At 45.4% G+C, this 22,282-nt stretch overlaps 2 protein-coding genes across 3 annotated transcripts in view; both read right to left on the bottom strand.

Annotated features, from left to right (window-relative positions):
- The window catches only part of LOC308366131 (E3 ubiquitin-protein ligase TRIM35-like), a gene marked incomplete at both ends in the record, with an annotated part of 185,644 nt that overhangs the window by 35,599 nt on the left and 127,763 nt on the right, over positions 1–22,282 (bottom strand). The gene's annotated exons all lie outside the window — the stretch shown is intronic.
- Positions 7,752–22,282, bottom strand: part of fn1a (fibronectin 1a) — a 42,455-nt gene continuing 27,924 nt past the window's right edge. The window contains exons 26-46 of one of the 2 annotated variants that reach the window (XM_080839307.1): positions 21,683–21,874; positions 21,357–21,446; positions 20,770–21,036; positions 20,312–20,440; positions 19,682–19,846; positions 18,834–18,989; positions 18,093–18,206; positions 17,510–17,779; positions 16,772–16,959; positions 15,340–15,427; positions 14,860–15,039; positions 14,318–14,407; positions 13,853–14,041; positions 13,465–13,554; positions 12,354–12,817; positions 11,845–11,983; positions 11,334–11,495; positions 10,157–10,282; positions 9,431–9,537; positions 9,031–9,144; positions 7,752–8,935 (exon numbers count right to left, since the gene is read on the bottom strand). In XM_080839307.1, coding sequence (XP_080695433.1) covers positions 8,867–8,935; positions 9,031–9,144; positions 9,431–9,537; positions 10,157–10,282; positions 11,334–11,495; positions 11,845–11,983; positions 12,354–12,817; positions 13,465–13,554; positions 13,853–14,041; positions 14,318–14,407; positions 14,860–15,039; positions 15,340–15,427; positions 16,772–16,959; positions 17,510–17,779; positions 18,093–18,206; positions 18,834–18,989; positions 19,682–19,846; positions 20,312–20,440; positions 20,770–21,036; positions 21,357–21,446; positions 21,683–21,874 — 3,389 coding nt within the window. In that variant the 3' untranslated portion in view covers positions 7,752–8,866. The remainder of the gene's footprint in view (positions 8,936–9,030; positions 9,145–9,430; positions 9,538–10,156; positions 10,283–11,333; positions 11,496–11,844; positions 11,984–12,353; positions 12,818–13,464; positions 13,555–13,852; positions 14,042–14,317; positions 14,408–14,859; positions 15,040–15,339; positions 15,428–16,771; positions 16,960–17,509; positions 17,780–18,092; positions 18,207–18,833; positions 18,990–19,681; positions 19,847–20,311; positions 20,441–20,769; positions 21,037–21,356; positions 21,447–21,682; positions 21,875–22,282) is intronic. The other variant, XM_080839308.1, reaches the window with a different exon arrangement.

Genomic DNA, 22,282 nt, shown 5'->3' with positions numbered 1-22,282 from the left:
GGAAGAAATCATAGAAGCAGGTGTCATTGGCATAGTGCCAATTATTGATAGACTCACAACAGGCATGAAATATAATTAAACATTTACTATGTCAGTGACACATTTACACAGCATTATTGGATCAGCAGTCCTATCACACACACACACACATACTCACACTCACACTCACACACACTCACACACACACACGCACGCACGCACGCACGCACGCACGCACGCACGCACGCACGCACGCACGCACGCACGCACGCACGCACGCACGCACGCACGCACGCACACACACACACACACACACACACACACATGGAAGTATGCTACCCCACTGCATGCTACACAGTCCCCACCTAATGGGTCAGTTGTCTCCAACCACACTGACATTCTGAACACTGTCCCGTAGGTGCTGGAGACACTGCCACTGACATTAAGAGGGAGAGTATGGATTAATTAACTCACTAGCCAACAACTCCAATTGCTCTTTTAATATTGTTTTCACATGCAATGCTGTTTTGCAAACTGAATAAAAACCTCAAATAAACAACCAAATGCTACAATAAAACAAAGGGAGAAAGGCCATTGGAGCTGATTAACTCTCCTGTCAATAGTTGAAGCCTAAAGAGTCTGAACCTGCTGTGAAATACATGTAAAGCTGTTTTTAACATAACATGTGTATTACTGTTTGTGTGTGTGTGTGTGTGTGTGTGTGTGTGTGTGTGTGTGTGTGTGTGTCTGTGTGTGTGTGTGTGTGTGTGTGTGTGTGTGTGTGTGTGTGTGTGTGTGTGTGTGTGTGTGTGTGTGTGTGTGTGTGTGTGTGTGTGTGTGTGTGTGTGTGTGCGTGTGTGCGTGTGCGTCTGTGTGTGTGTGTGTGTGTCTGACAGAGAGAGAGAGAGAGAGAGAGAGAGAGAGAGAGGACTCATCAGCAGTACTGTCCAACCAGAAGCCTTTATGACTTTACCTGAACTCCTCCCTCAGAAAATCCCCACCTGAATGAAGAAGTGAACTTGAGAGACATGTTGCTGTTCAGTTCTATTTGATACATCATCCTAACAGAGCATATGCTATCTATATGGGAAAGGATCATAAACAGGAAACAGTAGCTGTAGTCGTGATTCGTTCCATTTCAACATTTTCTGGTTCAGGTTGATACAAGTTGTCAGACAATTGAAAGTGCAAGCAGAAACTGAAAGGCATAACTGTAGAGCATTTGCATCTACCAGACAACATGGAATCCAACTTCAGTCCTACCAGCGAAGCAGCACTTGAGCGTAAGGTAAGATTAGTGGTCATCAATTGTTTTCATATTGTTAATGACGCTTGACAACCATATGGATTTCTTAGTAAAACTTCCCCCAGAAACCCACCTCAGAGGATAGTCGTGTGGTTGCTGTAGTGTTTATCCCAAACCACTAGGTGTCATTATGTCCCCTATTTCTTCTTTCTCTACCGTTGAACCTTCTTGCATGACCTTCTTTCCATAAGTCTGTACCTACTGTACAAAACACCTCTTACAATTACAGTTATTATATTGTCTTGAATGCAAATGAAATTTCAAATTTCATATTGTACGCACAGTTTCTCCTCGTCAGTAAAGATTACTGGTCGTTAGTCACAGATAGATCACCCACATCATCAGTGTCATCAGTGCCCAGACTAGTGACAGGGACTTTCCGTTCCTCAAAAATACATGAATGGTTTGGCACAAATCTCTTGCAAATCTAGGAGAAACAACTTAACTATCTCAGTATTCTCCATTTTTTTGGTAATGATGACTCCCAACCAGACCCAGGGTTTAAAATCTGGGTAGCCAGGGTATAGCAAATGTAGCTCATCCTTACAATGAAAACTTGGTTGTCATGTCATTTGAAGAGCTCAAATCAAAGTATGGGATTCATGCAAAACATATTTAAATATCTACAATTTAAAAGCTTCATCCTTTCCGGACAGAGCAATAAGGAATAAGACTGTTAATATCCAGGGCCTCTGTTTTATTAATATTTGTTTTAGTAATTGTTTTACACTTTTTTAACGCAAAAAGCTTGCGTGTACCCTTTTTGAGACTAAAAGACGCAGATAAGTGACCGTTGACTCTAATTGCAGCCCTGGGCTCTAAAATAGAATACGGATCAATTAAATTAAATTACCACCAAATACAAATGGTGCCAAGGCTTGAAATAAATATTTCCATGACACACGGTCAAATGCTTTTTCAACATCTTATGACAGAGTCATAGCTTCTGAGCCCTATAGCTCATGACATTCAAAAGTCTCTGGATGTTCCTGGGGGCTAATACATCTCTAAATGTTTTATATAACTCATTAGTACGGACAACTGTGCCTGGGGTCTTATTATTTTTAAGGTTTGAAATGACTTCTTGAAGTTCTGTGGGTGCTATAGGCAGCTCAAACTTTCCCTTTGCTTCATGGGATGGTTGTGTTAAATTAAATTGAGAGTTTTTATCTCATAGACACACGTGGACACCCTGGCGTTGGTGTTTGAAATTTGTTCTGGATCTGTCTAACCCTAGATTATTCTTCTTCTTTTTATTATTATTATTATCAGTAATAGTAGGCCTATTAGTAGGCTAGTTATTATTTTCACCATCATTATGTTATTATTATAATGAATGATTATCGACCAATTATTGTATTATTATTTTAATAATAATAATATTAAGTGTTATTATTGCTATTATTAGGATACTGTTATTATGTTACATCTTATTATGGGCCTCTTGTGATCTTTGCCCTGCAAAGGTCCTCAAATCTTGGCGAAATGTTTGACAAACATATCCTCAGGTCATGCCTCTGAGGGCGCTTTCACTTACTAGTGACAGGTCGGTGGTCGTTTTTTTTGTTCTCCGTCTGTGACATCGCGCATCACGCCCCCCTGGAGAGTGTTCGCGCCCCCACTGCTCTAGTGAGCTCACTCAACCTTCTGCCTCTGAGATTCTGCCCATTAGTCCACGAACAGTCAGGTCTATGCTCATCACTTTCTCCAAGAGTTTATCGAGTGCTTCATTGACCACTTGTCGAAACCTCCTCAATTCTGTAATGATTGTAACGGTCACGTCATGTGCATGCTCCTTCATTGCTCTGGCATTACTCGCATCAGCCGTGGGTAGCCCCCTCGTGTCACTGCATTCTCCTTTGAAATACCTAGATTTTTCTCCACCATCTGTTGCTTTCGTTGTTCTTACTTTGCGTTGATTATGTGGCATGATGGTACTATCATTTGGTTCAGGGAAAAGAAGGGGACTGTATTTTAAATAATGTGGATTTAGATTTGGGACACGAAAGCCCTTCTTCAAAGCAGCCATTTGGTTTTTATTTTGACCACTGTTGGACACTGTGTGGTGCCCACCTATGTGTTCAACTTAATTGATCTGCCTTTTTGTTGAATGGTTGATGCCTGTCCAATCGGATGTGATTACCAACCTACTCATGCTGTTGTCATCATAGTACCAATGTTGTCTTGGGGAAGACGGTATTACTATTAACACACATTCGCATCCTGTGATGACTAGGGTTGGGTACCGAGAACCCATTCCAATATGGCACCTATACAACCGGTACCTACCTGGACCGAAATGCAACGCAGATTTCGCTGCTTCCTTTCGGTGCCTGAACCAATTGAAATAAATAACAGCAACAAATCATGCAGTTAATGAACAAAACTTACGTAAAATGTTGTCTTATAAAAAGGAATTATTTCAGGCTGCAACATGAAACACGGAGGCTGGTTCCAAAACAGTAGAAAACAAGCGATAGCTTACGAGCAGTCACGTTAGTGGCGTAGATCTGTCTGAGTACGATCTGTATGAATTATTTTTTCTTGGTCACAGGTTGCACTGCAGATTTCGAGGGGCACATTTAAAACTCCCAATGTAAACTTTGGCATGTGTCGCTCACACTCACTGGTGTTTTCATAGCAACAGTCTTATGACAGTGAAGAGCAGGCAGCATTTCACAGAGCAAGCACAATCAGAGGTGGCCATCAATTTAACAAAGGAAATGCTGAAAGGTAAACGGTCCAAAATGTTGCTGTATTTTGCACAAAATTATTCAAACAATGCGACGTGCAGCAAATCAACAAAACAATTGCGTGTAAAGGGGGGAGAGAATTGTCTGGGAATTCCCTGCCCCTTCACTGCATTTCATTTGCTCAGTTAGTCTGGCCAACTACTCATTAGCGATCCACTTCACTCACGTAATTGGACACGCCTTTAACCAATCAGACCAACGATACTATACAACGATACAAAGATCGGTAATAAAGCAAACACATATTTTTTCTGTATGAATTGTTCCAGGGCAAGTTTCTGTTCTGTTTTCAAAGAAAACTTGCCTTATCGAAGTTTTGCGGTGCTTCGGCGGCCACCATGTCCAATGTTTAAAAACTCTCCGTGCAGTAGATTTTGTAACGTAGCCGTGGTAAGTTTAAATCCGCCAATGGCGCGCCAGGTAGCCAAAAGCCAGTTTGTGATTGGCTCCAAGGATTCTGGAAATCTTGAAATGAACGGCTATCCAAAGTTGGCCAGACCCAGTGCAGAGGCAAAATCAATTTGGCCGGAAGAAGTGGGGCGGGACTTCCCAGACTAGGGAGAGAAGGCAAGAGTCAAAAGCAGATCAGCAACCACAGACCGAAGACTAAATGGAGAGTCCAGCAAAACTAAACCTAGTCTCTTCAAGGGGCAGTACAAGTTCACATAGTGTGTTTGAATAACCAGATTAAGTATTAACAAGATATATAAAACAAATCAGAAAATGGTGAAATTTCCTGAAATAAATGCAAACAAAATAGTACATTTTTGACTCCAAAGGCAAATATGCTCATATTTCTCATATTTGCTGAAGTTTGAAGATGTTTTGTGTGTACAGAGTGTGTTTGTTTTGTATTTATTTAAATAAACTGTAAACTGTTAATATATACATAGTTTGAGGTTAAAACGTTTGAGGCTGCAGTTTGAAGCCAGGTGTTTTGTATTTATGTTTAGTATCCAGTATAACAGTTAATATATTGTTCCATTTGAAAAAAACTATTTGCCTTGTCAATAAAAAAAGCCTTTTATTATAGTCGTCAATTGTCGTTTTGTGTTAATTTTTTTAAGTATCGGTTCAGGCACCGTTTAGGCATCGGTATCGTTTTAAAAGTATCGTTTTAGCAACGGTATTGAAAAAAACTAAAACGAAGCCCTTCCCTTAGTGCTGTCACTACCGGATGGTAGTCCTCTACCATCGGGTAGCGACTGATTGGGTGGTGCGCATGCGCGACTACCATCCGGTAAAGGACTACCGTCCGGTAGAGGACTACCATCGGGTAGTGACAAGTGCGTCCTCACTGCGTCCTAATGCAGAATCAACGGACTTTCATTGTACGTCAACGGAGACTTCTACAGTGCCCATTGTACATATACACATGTCTCCATAGACAGGTTCATCTTGGCTGGCATGTGTGAAAGCATAGGGCTGCATTCACTGCCTTATACACACGCAATTCAATCCCACAGCATCACACACTCCTAGAACATCATACATATGCTTTTTCTGTGTCATTTCACACACAGCCATTCCACATTGCATCACACACTCCTAGAACATCATACATATGCTTTTTCTGCGTCATTTCACACACAGCCATTCCACATTGCATGACACACACACAGACAGCATCCTACCTAGCCACAGTGACATACTCCACTTTGGTCATCACCAGTCTCAGGCACACAAATCAGACAACCTTGTCTATGTGTGTGTGTGTGTGAGTGTGTGTTGGTGTGTGTGCGTGTGCGTGTGCATGTGCGTGTGCGTGTGCGTGTGCGTGTGTGTGTGTCTAGGTGGGCTCCCAGCAGTTCAGTGAGAACATGCCACACAACTTCAGAATCCGCAGCTACAAAGTTCCCACCTTCTGCGACCACTGCGGCTCCCTGCTGTGGGGCCTCATGCGTCAGGGCCTTCATTGCAAAGGTGAGACCCGTTCCCCTCCTCATACTGGCCAGCGCCTAGAATAACACATCTTTCAATAGCTCTCAGATCTGTTTGCACACCATATAAGTTGGTGACATAGTATTACACATGGGAGCAGCACGACCATTTTGCCAAAGGCCATACAGCGGTTTCATTTATTGACTCTTGTTTCCCCTTTCCTTCTAATCTCTCTCTCTCTTTCTCTCTCTCCATGTGGCAGCCTGTAAGATGAATGTGCACAAGCGCTGTGAGAGTAAAGTGGCTCCTAGCTGTGAATGAATCAATGTGGAAAAACACCTGGACAACCTGAGTTCAGAGTCTGGGAGATGAAAGTGATTGTTCAATAAAGTGAGTACTGTTACTAGTGATGACACTCATACTATCTCTCTCTCTCTCACACACACACACACACACACACACACACACACATCATTTCTGCTCAGTGTTCTCCTCCTCTCTGCCTCATCACCATCATGTCTCTGTGGGCTCCACATTAATCTGCTCTCTAAGCTTTAGTGACAGTTGGGCTCTACCTAGGGGGGAGTTAGTCCTATATGTGTGAGAGATGTGAAGGCAGATGCATGAAGGCCTTGCTGCTCACAATGGCCGTTTAAATGCTTATAAACCTGGTGTCAAAGGGAAGAATACAGAGTTTAAAATTACACAAACAGGTAAACAGCAGTATTTTGGTTGTATCAGTGTGTTTTAGTTTTGTATTGAAGACAGATGCTTATCACAACCATCATTATCATTGTCTTACTGGAACTTCAACTGGATTCTCATGTTTGTCTCTATCTTTCTCTGTAGCTCCTGTGACTCTGGATCCCAACACTGCACACCCAAAACTCCTGCCTAAACTGCTGTGGGAATGAGTTGATTATGATGTTTGGATCAATGATTATGCTTCAGATCAAAATAAATAGTTAGATTATTAGAGGTTTGTCCTGTTTTCATTAAATACATTTCTAATCTGTGACATGTAATTTATATCTGTAATCTAGAATATTAACTGTCTAATGAAAGCTGGTGACATATAGCCCTCTACACTCACCATTCCCAGTTTCTGATTACTGACTCCACCCACATGATCACACACCTGAAAGCCATTATGGACTCAGGAAGTCACTGAATAAGTACATATGTCACCTGCTATGATACCATAATTCAAGTCTACTTCCTGGCTGAGAATCCCCGGTAGTCTTGATACTCATCTGTGTCTGCCTCTCCCTTTACTGATTTTAACTGAGCCTTTTGATGAACCTGTTTTACTGTGTACTGGTCTCCTACCTTATTGCCTTTCATCAGTGTGCACCATTGTAAAGAGTAAACCTGGTTCCTTATCAAAAACCATCTTCTTGACAAGAGTCTCCATGTATCTGTGATATGAGAAAATTAGGTATGAGATGTGATATTTTGGGGATTTGCTGAGATTTGAGTCTGCTGTAAGATCCTCATCACCCCGGTTGATAGCACTCTTTACGTAAGCACTATTTTAATGTATAGTGTTTCTCTCAAAAGATGAAAATGTGATGAAATGTAAAGGTAATGTTAAAGCCAGTGACCATGAAGGAGCTTTTCTCTGTGAAAATGGTACTTAAACAAACTGGATCACACAGGACAACTGTCAAACTATGTGCTTGTCAAGTAGCAACAGTCAAATTAACCAATTACCACCGTTAACTACATTATAATTATTGGCTAATGTTGTATATGTATTGTTTAATTATACATAATTAATACATATATATAATAGCACACCAAAATCATAAATATATTTTTTGTAAAACTTTATTAAAAAGGATTTTAAGTCCACAGTAGTTAAGACTTTGGCACCTACAATATAAAAATAAAAACAAAAAAAAGTGTACACCCCAAGATTTGCATTCCAACAAAAAATGCTTAACATATGTTGGGATAAATAAAAACAAGTTAAACCAAAAAGAAACACAAAAATATGAAATCAATTTTAATGACAAAAAAAAATACAATAACACTAAACCAAGTCGATATCAGTTAAGTGTGTTTTTACTAAATTAATCCATCAATAAAACCACAGTGCTTTCTGCTGTTGCCGGGTAAAAAAAGGGACGACAGTTAAAATATGGCCAAATCAATTTCTACAGAAATCCATGCCGGCTCGACAACTGCCAGTGAGGCAATGCGACGATCATATAAAGTCAGTGCTTGATTTTGAAAAATATTTTCAATTTCTTTTCTTAAAGTCTACTAAATGAAGGGAATGCTGATCTCTGAGCATTAGGGGGGTCCTAAAGGCAGGTAGGGTCCGCTATGAGGATGAAGAGATCTGTGACTAATCTTTATTAAATGCACTGAGCCATTTTCTTTCTCCAGTCGTCGTCACTTCTCCACTGTGTCATTCTTAGTCGTCATCTCAAAGGGGGGTAGAAAACGTCCTTCAGGGCCGAACCTCAAAGAGGGAATACTTTTAGGCACTAAGGTTCACTGCATAGGTCAGCAAAGTGAATAAGGCAGTTCTTAAACAGGAAGTGATGCAGTAGGATGTGATGTGGTAGGGAGTCTTACTGCAAAAGGCAGGTGTACAACAAGGTGCAGCAGGATAAAGATGGTGCTGGTGTTCTGGTCCAAACCAAAAATCAGAACCAGTAAGGAAGACGTGCAGTTTTTGTACAGGTCCCATCTCAGCTCCCTAAAATCTCAGCCTGTCCTAACAACCAAGCATTCACAACAACTGGTCTACAGAGAGAGTGGAGGTCATTTTGTTTCACAATCATCCAGTTTCTCTCTTGAAGGTGAAGGTGAGACAGTATCATTTTTGGGAGATGGGATGGGGTGTTGTTCTTTTGTTTTAGAGGGTTGGGGGGATAAACTTCCTTCACATAAAGGCTAACCACAAAGTTAGCAGAACAAGGGAGGAAGAGGGACACTATTCAGTTGGGCTTTGGGCGTCTGCCAACAGGTCTGGTCTCAGACATTCAATAGGACACTGGATATTCTGTGGGAGAGAAATAGGAAAATCAGTTAGAGTTACATTTTCAAATGTTTAGCTTCTGGAATGTTCTGGAAAATCGCAGGGAGCTGGACTCTCACCAGTTTGCGCAGGGCGTTCTCTCTGTAGCGGTCGAAGGCGTCTGTGTGAATGGGCTGCAGCAGGTCTGCATCTACATCAGCACCAGGGCGATGGCAGTCCTCACATCTCCATCCCTGTAGGGGGAAGCAGCCGTTTAACATAAACCACTTATTCCCAGACATCAGTCAATCACTGCACTAGTAGACACGTACAGCACAAAGGCACAGTCACACACCGCACACCCACACACCCACACACCCACACACACACACAAACACAAACACACACACACACACACACACACACACACACACACACACACACACACACACACACACACACACACACACACACACACACACACACACACACACACACAGACACACACACACACAGACACACACACAGACACACACACACCTGTTGTCCTCCATGGCAGGTACAGGTGCAAATGGCCCCCAGGTACTCCTTCTGCCACTGGTTTCCCACCTGGTACATCTTCCCATCATCATAACATGTGGACTCATCTAGAGTTATGAGGACAAGTGAGCTCAGTGATATGTCATATTTAAGGATATGTAATGTTCCAGTGATGTGTAATAAGTCATATTTAAGGATAGATAATATTCCATTGGTGTGTAATATGTCATATTTTAGGATATGTAATGTTCCAGTGATGTGTAATAAGTCATATTTAAGGATAGATAATATTCCATTGGTGTGTAATACGTCATATTTAAGGATGTATAATATTCCAGTGATGTGTAATATGCCATATTTAAGGATAGATAATGTTTCAGTGATGTGTAATTTGTTCTCACCACCCCTTTATATTTTAACCTCTTGTTTCTGTGGTAGTGAAATTAAACCAGTTATACTGTAACTGTAAGGTTATATATGAATATAACCCATTGTGTCATCTCTGCACTACAACATGGGGTCAAACTAAGGCAACAGATGACTAAGTGGAAGGCTCTTATATGGCCCAGTGTGAATGTGAATCCAGCACGTCCAGAACCCAAACCATGGCCATGTCCTTTCTACAGCCTGCTGCCATCTGGGAACTAGATTTCTAATGGAATATGATGTAAATTCCTGTCTCCTCTTCCCCATCAAAGCACCTTCACTTCCTGTTTAGGGACTTACGTGGCTCGCACTTGAACTCTCCTTTGCCGTTGCCGAGGCAGGTGCAGCTCATCATGTGACCATTCTCTGCGTGGCGGTCCCACTTTTCACCGATGCGGTAGTTATTGCCGTTGTCATGGCACCACTCTGTTTGGGGGAGCGTAAAAGTAGGAGGTGGGAGAGTTAGAGATTTAAAGGCCAGTCCTTCATCCATTATGGATAAGAGGGGACTACCAGCCAGTTGGCCCTTTTGCTTCAGGTAGACTGTCGGATGAAAGGAGCATTGGTCATTACAACAACACACTGGACAACAACAGAGAAACTAAATCATTTCAGGGCACAAACATACAGTATTTGGTATCTATAAGTCAATCCTCCATTTTCATTTTCTTTGAGAAGTGGTGCTGTGCCTGGATTGGACCTCAGGCAGAGAGGGGGGAGGGGGGGGTAAAGGGGGTGAGATTGCTCAATTCATCCCTCAGTCACACAGAACCATGGGACAGGTGACCCATGACCTTCCCTCTCAAGGAAGTGTTCCCTCACTCATCAAGGTGGTGTTGAGCATGTGACCTCCTCTGTCTTTTCCCCGGACAGGAGACGACCCTGGGTCGGATCTGATCCGCTCCAGGGTCAGCATCCCCCCAGGCAGCCATGTTTGAGGATCACAACCGTACAAACATGGCACAGAGGAGCTAGCATGGGCAGCTACACGGACTACATGCACTCACCAAACAGACCTTTCTAGATCTACAAACAGCTAAATGAATGGAAGTAATTGCACTCACCAAACAGACCATTATAGATCTACAATGAATGGTAGTAATTGAAAGTGTTTTTTGGTAACTAGGCTACTATTAACCCTCCATAGTGCCTTCTAGGCTTCCTAGTCCTGATCAATTACAAAACATTCAATCTAAATTAACTTTAGCTCTCATCATTTGAAGTGTTTCTGCAGTCTCTACCTTTCTGCCCATGCTAGAGTAGCGCTGCTGGTGTGTTTGGAGCTGTTAAGAAGCATGGCACCCCAGTTAGCAGCAGACTCCACATTGGCTCTAGTCCTGGCCCAGGGATAGGCCCAGATATGGCAGGGAAAGGCCCATATATGGCAGGGATAGGCAGGATGTGGAGTCGGCTGCTAACTTCACGGGTGGCATGGCGTATTGGTGGCCAGCCCACAGTCATTCGTTCATTCACTCACTGGATGAATCGCATCTGAAATGGCCACTGCCCAGGCCCAGGCACCTGCACCACAGCTTGAAGCCCGTCTCCGACATGCGCTCCCACTCCTCGCCCGCCTCGTGGTGCGTGGCCGTGAACGTGTCGTAGCACGCGTCCCTGCTCACCGGGATCGACCCTGGAACTGAAGGGAGGAAAAACAATAGAGGGTTTACAGGAATGCAGGAGAAACGGGAAGAATTATTGGCACCTCTGGGCCACCACACTATGCATATCTGTCTCATCAATAAAGTCATTCAGAGGAACTCAATTTCCATATTAAAATATAATTAATGATAATGTGATGTAGATCATAATACACCACCTAACAAACTTGCACACATGCAATAAATTACAGAACCCAGATGAGTTTGACCTCTTAACCCATAAAGCGGAATCCATGGATACATAAAAGACCTGGAGTGTTCATGATGACACACCAACACACAGGGGAGGAGATGCTAAATGCCTGTGACCTCCTGGGGAGACTTTACCAGTGTTGCCGACGGTGATGACCTTCTCCAGCACCGTATTCTTCTGAGCCCCATCCAGCGCCTCCACCAGCACACTGTAGGAGGCTCCAGGGGTGAGGCCGATCAGGGTGGCACTGCTCGAGGAGCCGGGCAGACGCATCTACGGGGGAGAGACAAGCTTTACAACTATCCCTGGACCCTGCACTGTACCCAGTAATTACAGTGACTGCAGAACAGGACACTCAAATTAAATCAAATTAAATGAAACCTAATTCCATAGTGTGTGTGTGTGTGTGTGTGTGTTACAGACCTCTGCTAATGTGAGTGTGTGTGTGTGTATATACAAATCTCTGCTAATGTGTGTGGGCCTTCGTGTGTGTGTGTGTGTGTGTGTGTGTGTGAGAGAGTGTGTGTGTGTGTGTGTGTGTGTGTATACAGATGTCTGCTAGTGTATCCATGCATGTGTACCTGTGTGTGTGTGTGTGTGTGTGTGTGTGTGTGTGTGTGTGTGTGTTCCTGCGGCTCCTCACCTGGAAGGTCTTCTCAGTGGTCTCCACCAGAGGGCTGCAGGTCACCACGTACTCATCCGTCTGCGCAACTGGTTGCCAGGTGATGGTGGTGTGCGTCTGCGCCTCCTGTGGCATCCAGCCCGTCTCGTTGTCAGGAAAACCGAACGCCAGGCCCGGCAGGGGCCCCTCGCTCACCTTCACCACCGGCACCCTGACCCCGTCGGGCCCCGGGCGCGGGATGTAGACCAGGGGCTCGCGCTGCTGGGGCCCCAGGACCTGGCCCTGCTCGTTGGGGCCGAGGCTCTGGTACTCGGTGTAGATGTGCTGGCCCTGCTGCCCAAGCGTGTCGCGGTTATTTGGTCCCACCAGGTGCACATGGTTGCTGTTGAAGTTGGTTCCCTCCTCGTCGGGCACATCCAGGACGGAGGGGCCGGGCCGGTGGGGAAGGGGCAGCTGGGGCACAAGCATGGGGGGGGACTCCACCTCTGAAGGAGCAGACCGGGGGAAGAAGAGGAACAGGAGCAGGAGGAGGAGCGAGCGTGTTAAGAGTGAGAGAGGGAGAGAGAGGGAAAGAGAGAGAGCGAGAGAGAGAGAGAGAGAGAGGGAGAGAGAGGAGTCAGGGATGAACGAAAAGAGATAGAGAGAAGAAAAGAGAAGATAAGAATAGAGAGAGTGAAAAGAGAGAGGGATGTTAAGGTGCTGTTGCATGACTTGGCCAGCAGAGGGAGCCCTCTGTGAGTAAATAGCAGCAAAGCTTAGCTGGCCTTTGATTTTGAGTGATGGATTTTACACCTTCATGAATTTTAATGTGTTTCCTTTTGAACTTCTATGTTCAAAAGGTAGCGCATGGTGGCAAAAAGCACAGGGAAAGCTGAATTTAGCTTTAGCATTGATGGTTGGCCTGGGAGTATTCATTTAAAAAAAGGCAAAACAAGTGAAACACACAATACCCAGGACGTGTTACACAAGTGACTGGACCTACACAAATGTATCAGAGGATGTTGAGAGCGAGTACTATCAGGGACACAGGGATGGATACAGAGAGAGAGTACTATCATGGATACAGGGAAGTATACAGAGAGAGAGAGTACTAACAGGGACACAGGGATGGATACAGAGAGACAGTACTTACGAGTTGTAGCTTTGCCCACTAGAGGCGTGCTTCTCTGGGAGTTCTGAAGGGCCACAATTTTGATGATGTACTCAGTGCCTGGTTTCAAACCTACAAACACCACCAAGTCAACACTTCAGCAACAATCTTTGATTGTTGACAGATATACTAGAGACACAAAACCAGACAATTTAAAAATAAGATGACAGGCAAATATATAGAGAATTGGATGTGACAGACACAGACACAGACACAGACACAGACACAGACACACACACACACACACAGACACAGACACAGACACAGACACCACTAACACCATGGCGATACACCATCACAGGTATTAACACGCACACACACTCCTCAAAACACCGAACACACACATCCATGTTCCACAGTGGCACCCTACCAGTGATGGTGGCGACGGAGCGTGTGGATGGCACCCTGGGCAGCAGCTCTCTGGGCACGCGGCCCGCCTCCTCGTAAGTGATGTAGTACCCGCTGATGGGGCTGCGGGGGGGCTCCCAGCTGAAGGAGATGCTGCTGGGGGTCAGGGACGTGAAGTGGATACTGGTGGGGGGGTTAATCACTGGCTTGGCTGAGAGAGAGGGAGAGAGGGAGAGAGAGAGAGAGAGAGAGAGAGAGAGAATTAATTCTATAATTCCTATTCTTTTTCAATTTCATTGGGTTTTTTACATCATTCAATTGCTTTTTATTGATTGATTTCTGATTTTACTGTCTCTAACACGATAATTCTTGACAGTAAAGCTTAACATCGAAATTAAGAGATGGGCATGAATGTAGTAATTGTGTGCAAGTGTGTGTGTGTGTGTGTGTGTGCGTGTGTGTGTGAGTGAGAGAGGGAGACACTTACTTGTGGTGGCCGTCAGGCGGAAGGGTTCACTGCGTCCGTTTCCACTCAGTGTGTAGATGTTAATGTTGTAGGTGGTGCCAGGCAGCAGACCTGAGAGGAGAAATATAGATCATATATAATATAGATTATGTACATGGCAAAGGGATGGCGATTTTGGAATAACCACACTTTTAAAGAAATCAGGAAGTCCTGAGTTTCCTGCAACTGGATATTTAAAAACACAAGTTTTTCCTGTGATCGGAGTGAATGCAGATGATTGTGTATGTCTGTGTCTGTGGATGTGTGTGTGTGTCTCTCTGTGTGTCTCTCTGTGTGTCTCTCTGTGTGTGTGGGTATGTCTGTGTGTGTCTGTGTGTGTGTCTGTGTGTGTGTCTGTGTGTGTGCCTCTCTGTGTGTCTCTCTGTGTGTCTCTCTGTGCGTCTCTCTGTGCGTCTCTCTGTGCGTCTTTCTGTGCGTCTCTCTGTGCGTCTCTCTGTGCGTCTCTCTGTGCGTCTCTCTGTGCGTCTCTCTGTGTGTGGGTATGTCTGTGTGTGTGATCATACCTGTGATGGTGTATCCACGTGCCTCTGGAGGGATGGATCTCTGGATGGTGCTCTCGCCCTCTGTGCTGGGAATGGCCTCCACCAGGAAGCCGGAGATGGCGTCGGTCTTGGAGCGCCAGGTGAGGCTGATGGAGGAGTCCTTCACCCCAGAGATGCGCACGCGACGCGGAGGGCTAATGTCTGATGAGGAGGAAACACACAACGCTGAGGCTAGGAGCACTGACCACTTAATATCTCATCTTTCATTACGTTTCACTCCATCCCTCTGTCTATTCATTCACTGGACTTTACATAATATTTACAGAACACAACAGAATAAAAGCAGAAATTGTGTGTGAGTGTGTGTGTCTGGATTTTAACCGTACACTCACTGAGTGGTTTCTGTTGGACTGTGTGTGTGTGTGTGTGTGTGTGTGTGTGTGTGTGTGTGTGTGTGTGCGTGTGTGTATGAGAGAGAGAGAGATGCTTTAGATGACTCACTGTCCAGAGTGGAGAGCTCTCCCTTAAGAGGACGGCTGGTGAGGGAGTTCTTCAGAGCGTACACCTGAACTTCATAAGCAGTGGCCACCTACACAGAGAGAAAGAGAGAGAGAGAGAGAGAGAGAGAGAGAGAGAGAGAGAGAGAGAGTTAGAGAGACAGCTGAGACACACAATACCACATGGCATTCCCCTCCAAAGCTGCTGTTCTGGTTGCATCTGCTGGAGAGAGTGCTCTTTGATGGTGTGTGTTAGACACGCAATAACGGAAAATGACAGGGCAGCTATACATGGGCCTCTGTGCGGCCAGAGCTCGCTAGCCTGGGGGGAGTTTACATGTGGCTTAAGCGGAGCGGAGCACAGCAGAGAGGCAGGCCCTAAGCCATGTGCTCTCTGGCCACAGTCACACACACACACACAGCTGCAGCGAGAGGGCTTTCATTACGGCTGCCCCATGGCCCACAAGCCAACACACACACACACACACACACACACACACACACACACACACACACACACACACACACACACACACACACACACACACACACACACACACAGACCTGGAACCAGAGCACAGCTGTAGACGCAGTGGTCGAAATCTAACATTCTAGAACCGTGAACATTCTAGCATTCTTCACAGAAATTTGATGGGAGAACATTTTCACAATTCTTGATGAATATTCTAGAACATTTTTGAATGATGTCACTGTAAATTAATTCCCTGCCAACACACACAGCTGCTTGGCTGGTGAGTGTTATTGAAACGGAGCGAGTTGCAGACAAACTAAGCCGAAAATGGTAGACTAGACAACCGAGGAAACCATCTCGCTCACAAAAGATGATGTCAGTTTTTCAAACAACCCTTGATTCCAAATTTAAAATCGACATGTTGTAATTTTACCCTCATAAACTCTGTAGCCACTTTTTATTTTAAGGAACTAAGCAGTAAAGCCTCAGTTCCCCTCTGTATCCTCCTAAACAAACTCTACCCATCACTAAGCTTCCCAAAGTACCTTTTCAAACAAGTGAATGAAGTGTTTTTCTCTTTGTGTGCCACTGCAGTGCCCCCTGTCTTTTCTGTTTTCTGTTTGCACTTCTAGCCTCCTGCTCTAGCATGTAGATTCCCATTAGGACCCACTTCTCTCTGCGGACACTCTAAGGAATTGGAAAAGAGGGAGGGAGAGAGAGAGAGAGAGAAGAGAGGGAGAGAGAGAGAGAGATAAGAAAGAGAGAGGGAGGAGAGAAGAGAGACAGGAGAGATAGAGAGAGAGAAGAGAGAGGGAGGGAGAGATAGAGAGAGAGAGGGAAGAGAGTACAGAGAGAGAGTACAGAGAGAGAGGGAGAGAGAGAGAGGAGAGAGAGAGTACAGAGAGAGAGAGAGAGAGAGAGAGAGAGAGAGAGAGACAGGAGAGAGAGATGGGTGGAGACCTACCATGAGGCCGGGCACGTGGACCTGGGTGGAGTCGGGGGCCAGGTTGATCTCTTTGGTGGGGCCGCTCTTGCTGGTGGGGTTGATGACCACTCGGTAGCCGGTCAGCTGGGCGCTGGGGGAACGCCAGGTGATGGTGAAGGACGACGGGCCCACTTGGGAGAACTCAAGGCTGGTGGGGGAGGGGATGGCTACGGTTGGAGAGAGAGAGAGGGAGAGAGAGACAGAGAGAGAGAAAGAGAGACAGAGAGAGAGAGAGAAAGATTGAGGGAGGGAGGGAGAGAGAGAGAGATACAGCCAGATTGAGAGAGAGAGAGAGAGAGAGAGAAAAAAAGAGAGGACACACACATACATGAGAGATGGAAGCAGTTGAAGGTTTAGCTGCCCGTGTGTATGTGTACCAGATTCGTGACTTCTCCATGTAATTACTAGGAAATCAGATGGTATAAAAAGCATGTGATGGAAATGATTCACTAGAATGAAAAAATACTTAAATGTAGGTTAGTCTTCGGAGACAGTTTGAACGGAGAAAGTAGGTAGTAAGTCAAGTGTGGGATGGAGAAGTTAAGATAAAATTGTGAAGTATTTTGAAGTAAAAATGTAACTGAAGACTACGCTAACACAAAGACAACTGAGGAAAGACTGAACACGATACTGAGTGCCTTCAGGGGCAACTAGATACATTAAAATGTAATGTTTTTCTCACACACACACACACACACATGATGTGTCCATTCTTACCTGTTGCCTGCGTCCCCACCAGTGGCGGGCTGGGTGTGAGGTCGTGCAGGGCGATGACCTTGACCGTGTACTCAGTGCCGGGGCGCAGGCCCTGGATCAGCGCGGACTCCTCCTCTCCACGCGGCGATGGGAACAGCACTCTCTCGCCCCCCTCTGGGCTGGAGTAGGTAACTCGGTAGGAGCTCACGTGGCCGTCGGGGCTCTCCCAGCTGATGCGCAGGGACGTGGCCTCCACCTCCGAGAAGGTCAGGTCCTTTGGCCGGTCCACGGCTAAAAGACGCAGAAACATAAATTGTGATAAGAGGTCAAGGGGTGGACATTCAAAACTAAGCCATCAGTGCCACCAAAGGAACACTGGTATGGTGATTCGGGATTTTGGAAAAATGGGGGATACATATGCATACTAACTGCTTCAGGTACATCTGAATAGCTTTTAACACTGCGTACATGCTTATAAACAACCAAAGACCTGCTTTGAACAGCTTGTGAACCAGTTGCGCCCTGTTTACCTAGTGTCTATAAGGTGCTATATTATTGATTATGAGCTGTCTGTAAATGGGATGTGCTTTATTAATATACTCACTGGTGACGACAGTCTCCACGAGCGGAGGGCTCTCTCCATCTTGTCCCAGAGCGTACACACTCAACACGTACTCCATAGTGGGCATCAGGCCGGAGAATGTCATCTCAGTCTGGTCTACAGTGACAAAAGATGAACAATTCAGTTCAATTTGATTTGATTTATATTGCGACAAATCAATAAAATTGCAACAGCGCTTTACTGAGCCCAGGGCCTGAACAGCAAACAATGTGTTTATTTGATGATCCTACAAATTATAATTGACCTCTAAACATTTCCACCATATTGATAGAAATAAAACACGGGCACATCAGGAAGGCTACCAACAGTCCTGGGTTTGTCGGGGTGCAACATACGTTGACCCTCATTCCGTGAAGAGCCAAATGTAATTCTTTTTCAAAGCGGACATGCCTTTTCACTTCAGGGCTTTCGAATTCTGGCTTGCCTGAAGAGGTATATCCAAACCTTTATGTCAATAGAGAAAGCTTAAATGCAGTTTGAAACCCACTAACTGGAACACAAATCCATTAAGTCCACAATCAAGATACCGTGATTATGTATATGTTTTTTTTATATTAATTTACTTTTGCATACCCAACATTTTATCATCAAGATTTTTGAAACAGCTTCTTAATACAGTGTTTTTTGTTAATTGACTATTTAGACTTTCAGGCTCAAAGTGACATAAAACATAAGACTTTGCTTCCTTCAGCTGCAGGAACACATGGGGTTTTAGGGTCTCACCTGGAGCAACTGTCTCTGTGAAGGAGGGGCCCTGGCCATTACGGGGGACCCCAGTGACCCTGTACCCAGTGACGGGGCCCACAGCCGGGGTCCAGCGCACCGTGATGGTACTGTCCTTTACATCGGTCACCTCCATCTCAGAGGGAGACTCGATCTCTGCAGAGAGAGACAGAGACAAAGAGAGAGATAGATATAGAGGGAGCGAGAGAGAGAGGGAGAAAAAAAACATGACTTGTCAGATATACACTTCAAATCTCCTTACATAACCCCTTATCAACAAATGCATTTTCAAACCCACAAGACAGCTCATTATTGAAACCAAGAGAAAAAAGGAGTCCTGCTGTTCAGCACACACACAGCCTTCGTATGTTTGACGTTGGTGAACACCGGTCATGTAATTAAACAGGCTTCTCTGGGCGATGACAATGACACCAGTGTGTGCCGTAGAGGTGGAGGAAAGCCTCATACACCTGGTACTGATTTAACGGTGTTGTGTGTGACATGAACACGACCGGCAGGGCCCTCATAACCACCATATGACTTCATGTCTGTAACTCCCATCACATTTACCTGTGCTAGTCTGCCCACCTGCCCAAAGGTTCGTCAGGTGTGACACATACTGTATGCCAGGGCTACACAGCTATGTCTCACGTGTCATACAGACAGGTTTGGGTTCCAATTTACCTGTGCCTGTCTGCACATCTCTGTGAAGTCTCACCTGTCTTGTGTGTGGTGTAGACAGGTGAGGTTTCTGATTGTGGACCTGTGTGAACTCTCACCTGTGTGGTGTGTGATGTAGATAGGTGATGTTTCTGATTGGCCCCTGCCTGACCTATGTGAACTCTCACCTGTCTTGTGTCTGACGGAGATGGGGGTGCTGGAGGCGGGGCTGTCCCCTCTCCCGGTGACGGCGTACACGGTAACGGTGTAGTCAGTCCCCGGCCTCAGGTCGGTGATGGTGGCGGAGGACTGGGTGCCGGGGACAGTGAACTCCTTAGGCTGGCTTTCGCCCCCTGAACACAGAAGAGGGGAAAGTAATTTAGAGATCGGGAGGGGCACAGAGAAAAGCCCATATGGAGAGGTATTTGGTGTGTTTGCTTTAGATGAATGAAGAATCCAGGACCACCTCTCCAAATTACAGACCAAATTCTGCGTTTGTTATGTTACCACTGGAGCAATGCTGTTCTGCCTTCACTGCCTGATTTAATTCTGAAGGAACGATGTGGGCTATTCTACTAGTGCTAGTTAACTAATTCAAACATCCCAGAAAGAATGAACTGGAAAGCAACAACATCAGTAGATAGGGCTACACAAAAGACTCTATGTGCTTCCTAATGATACATTACCGGTAACGTTTTGTATTGTATTTTGCCTTTACGTCAATTTGGATGAAATTATTTGCTGAAAGACTAAACAGACTGTATGCAAATGTATGTAGCAAAGCACAGCATAAATAAAAGTCGGACTGAAAATATCACCATTCTCACCGCTCTCTCCATGGGTGATCCTGTAGTATCTGACGGTGACTGAGGAGGGGGCGTCCCAGCGGATGGTGATGCTGGAAGGGGAGGAGGTGGTCACCTCCAGGTCAGTGGGGGCGTCAGAGACTAGGGTGCAAAGAAACAAAATATACTGTTTTCATTTGTGGATACATAGGCGTATCATCGCCCAATAGACAGTGTGTAGCCAACCCAACAGCAGCTATGGTCAGTGAGGAGTGAGGTGTGTCCAAATTAATAGTGAGTTATACTAGCGTATAAATGTGTCCCCTTAACCATGCATGTCTTAAATGAATCAAACTGGTATCCCATTGGTAAATGAGAATGTCCCTTTCCCCCTCTTCATGTCTAAATCATCCAATCGGGTGTCCTCCTTGTATATAAGCCTGTCCCACTTTCCCGCCTTGCTCCCTAAATCAACCAATCTGGCGCCGTACTTGTGGCTTGCTGTCCAGAGAGAGGCTGGCTCTCCTGCACTCCGTTGACGGCGTAGACGCTGATGCTGTAGTCGGTCTCAGGGCTGAGGCCCGTCAGGGTGAAGTGGCTCCGTGAGGGCGGCAGCCGCTCATCCTTGGCCCGGCCGCCACGCACCATCTGGTAGCGCAGCCGGTAGCCGGTGATAGCCGCCCGCGGGGCCTGCCAGTGCACCGTGAAGGAGCTGGTGGAAAGTTCGGAAAAACGCAGGCCGGTGGGGGTGTCCAGGACTGCAGAAGGGAGAGAGAGAGAGAGAGAGAGAGAGAGAGAGAGAGAGAGAGAGAGAGAGAGAGAGAGAGAGAGAGAGAGAGAGAGAGAGAGAGAGAGAAAGAAAGAGAGAGAGAGAGAGAGAGAAAGAGAGAAAGTTTTATTCATTTTTTCTGTTCCTGGTTTTAGACAAATGCCAATACAAGTACATGAGGATGTAAGAGTGTGACATTCATTTGTTAGATTTATCTGCAACCCTGTTGGGTTAAGTACTTATCTGGCATAGAGCATTTTGAAAACGAATACTTGACCAAATCTCTTCATTCCCATAAGTCAAACTCACGTGTTTTCTGAGTGCCGACCAGAGGAGAGCTTTCCCGTTGCTCGTAGACACACACCACACTCACCAGGTACTCCGTGTTGGGAAGGAGGTCTAGAAGACATACAGCCACATTAGAGCGTGTGTGAACTCCTTTCAGGTTTCATGTGGTGTGTGTGTGTGTGTGTGTGTGTGTGTGTGTGTGTGTGTGTGTGTGTGTATATATACACAATCGTACACCATGGCACAGTTATGCAAAACTGGATGTGAGACTGCTGACAAGCTGAATTATTAGAAAACAAAACAGTCCCATCCTGACTTTGAGGAAAGGGGAACCGAGGTTCTCTTACCGCGCAGAACCAGACTGTTGAAGGCTGCGCTCACACTGCGCTCGGTGGTGTCGTCGTCGCTGTCGATGGGGTGGTATCGCACGATAAAGCGGTTAATGTCCACAGGGTTGGGGACCACAGGGGCCGTCCACGACACCAGCATGCTCTCGGGGGTGACATCACCGAAGCCCAGACCTGTGGGGGCCGGGACCGCTGGAGGAGGTGGGGAAAGGGGGAAGAAGAAAAAGGAAAAAAAGACAGGGAGAAATACAAAGAGTAAGCTAACAAATCACACTAGGCCTGCTAATGGACACCTCAGGGTTAGATTTCCATGGTGGAGATGGCTTCCTCTGTCTGTTTTTTAGTGGTAAGCAAACACAATGAATATATACATTACGGTAACACAAACTGAACACTAACTGGAGTAATATTAAGTCAACACTGGGGTTGGATGGTCGAGGTTATTCCAAATGCAGGATTGTTATAAAAAAGGCCAACACACAGAATGTATGGCCATTTAAAAAAAACTAAAAAAACTAAAAAAAACGTAGGTGAATGGGAGTCACTGAAGGAGTGAACATCCTGTAAGCAGAAAGGAGAGGGGGAGGGGGGGTGGGGGTG

This window comes from Sprattus sprattus, assembly GCF_963457725.1.
Source record: "Sprattus sprattus genome assembly, chromosome: 5".
NCBI classification, from domain to species: domain Eukaryota; kingdom Metazoa; phylum Chordata; class Actinopteri; order Clupeiformes; family Clupeidae; genus Sprattus; species Sprattus sprattus.
The sequence above is the reverse complement of the archived record's forward strand: the minus strand, read 5'-3'. Positions and strand labels throughout refer to the sequence as shown.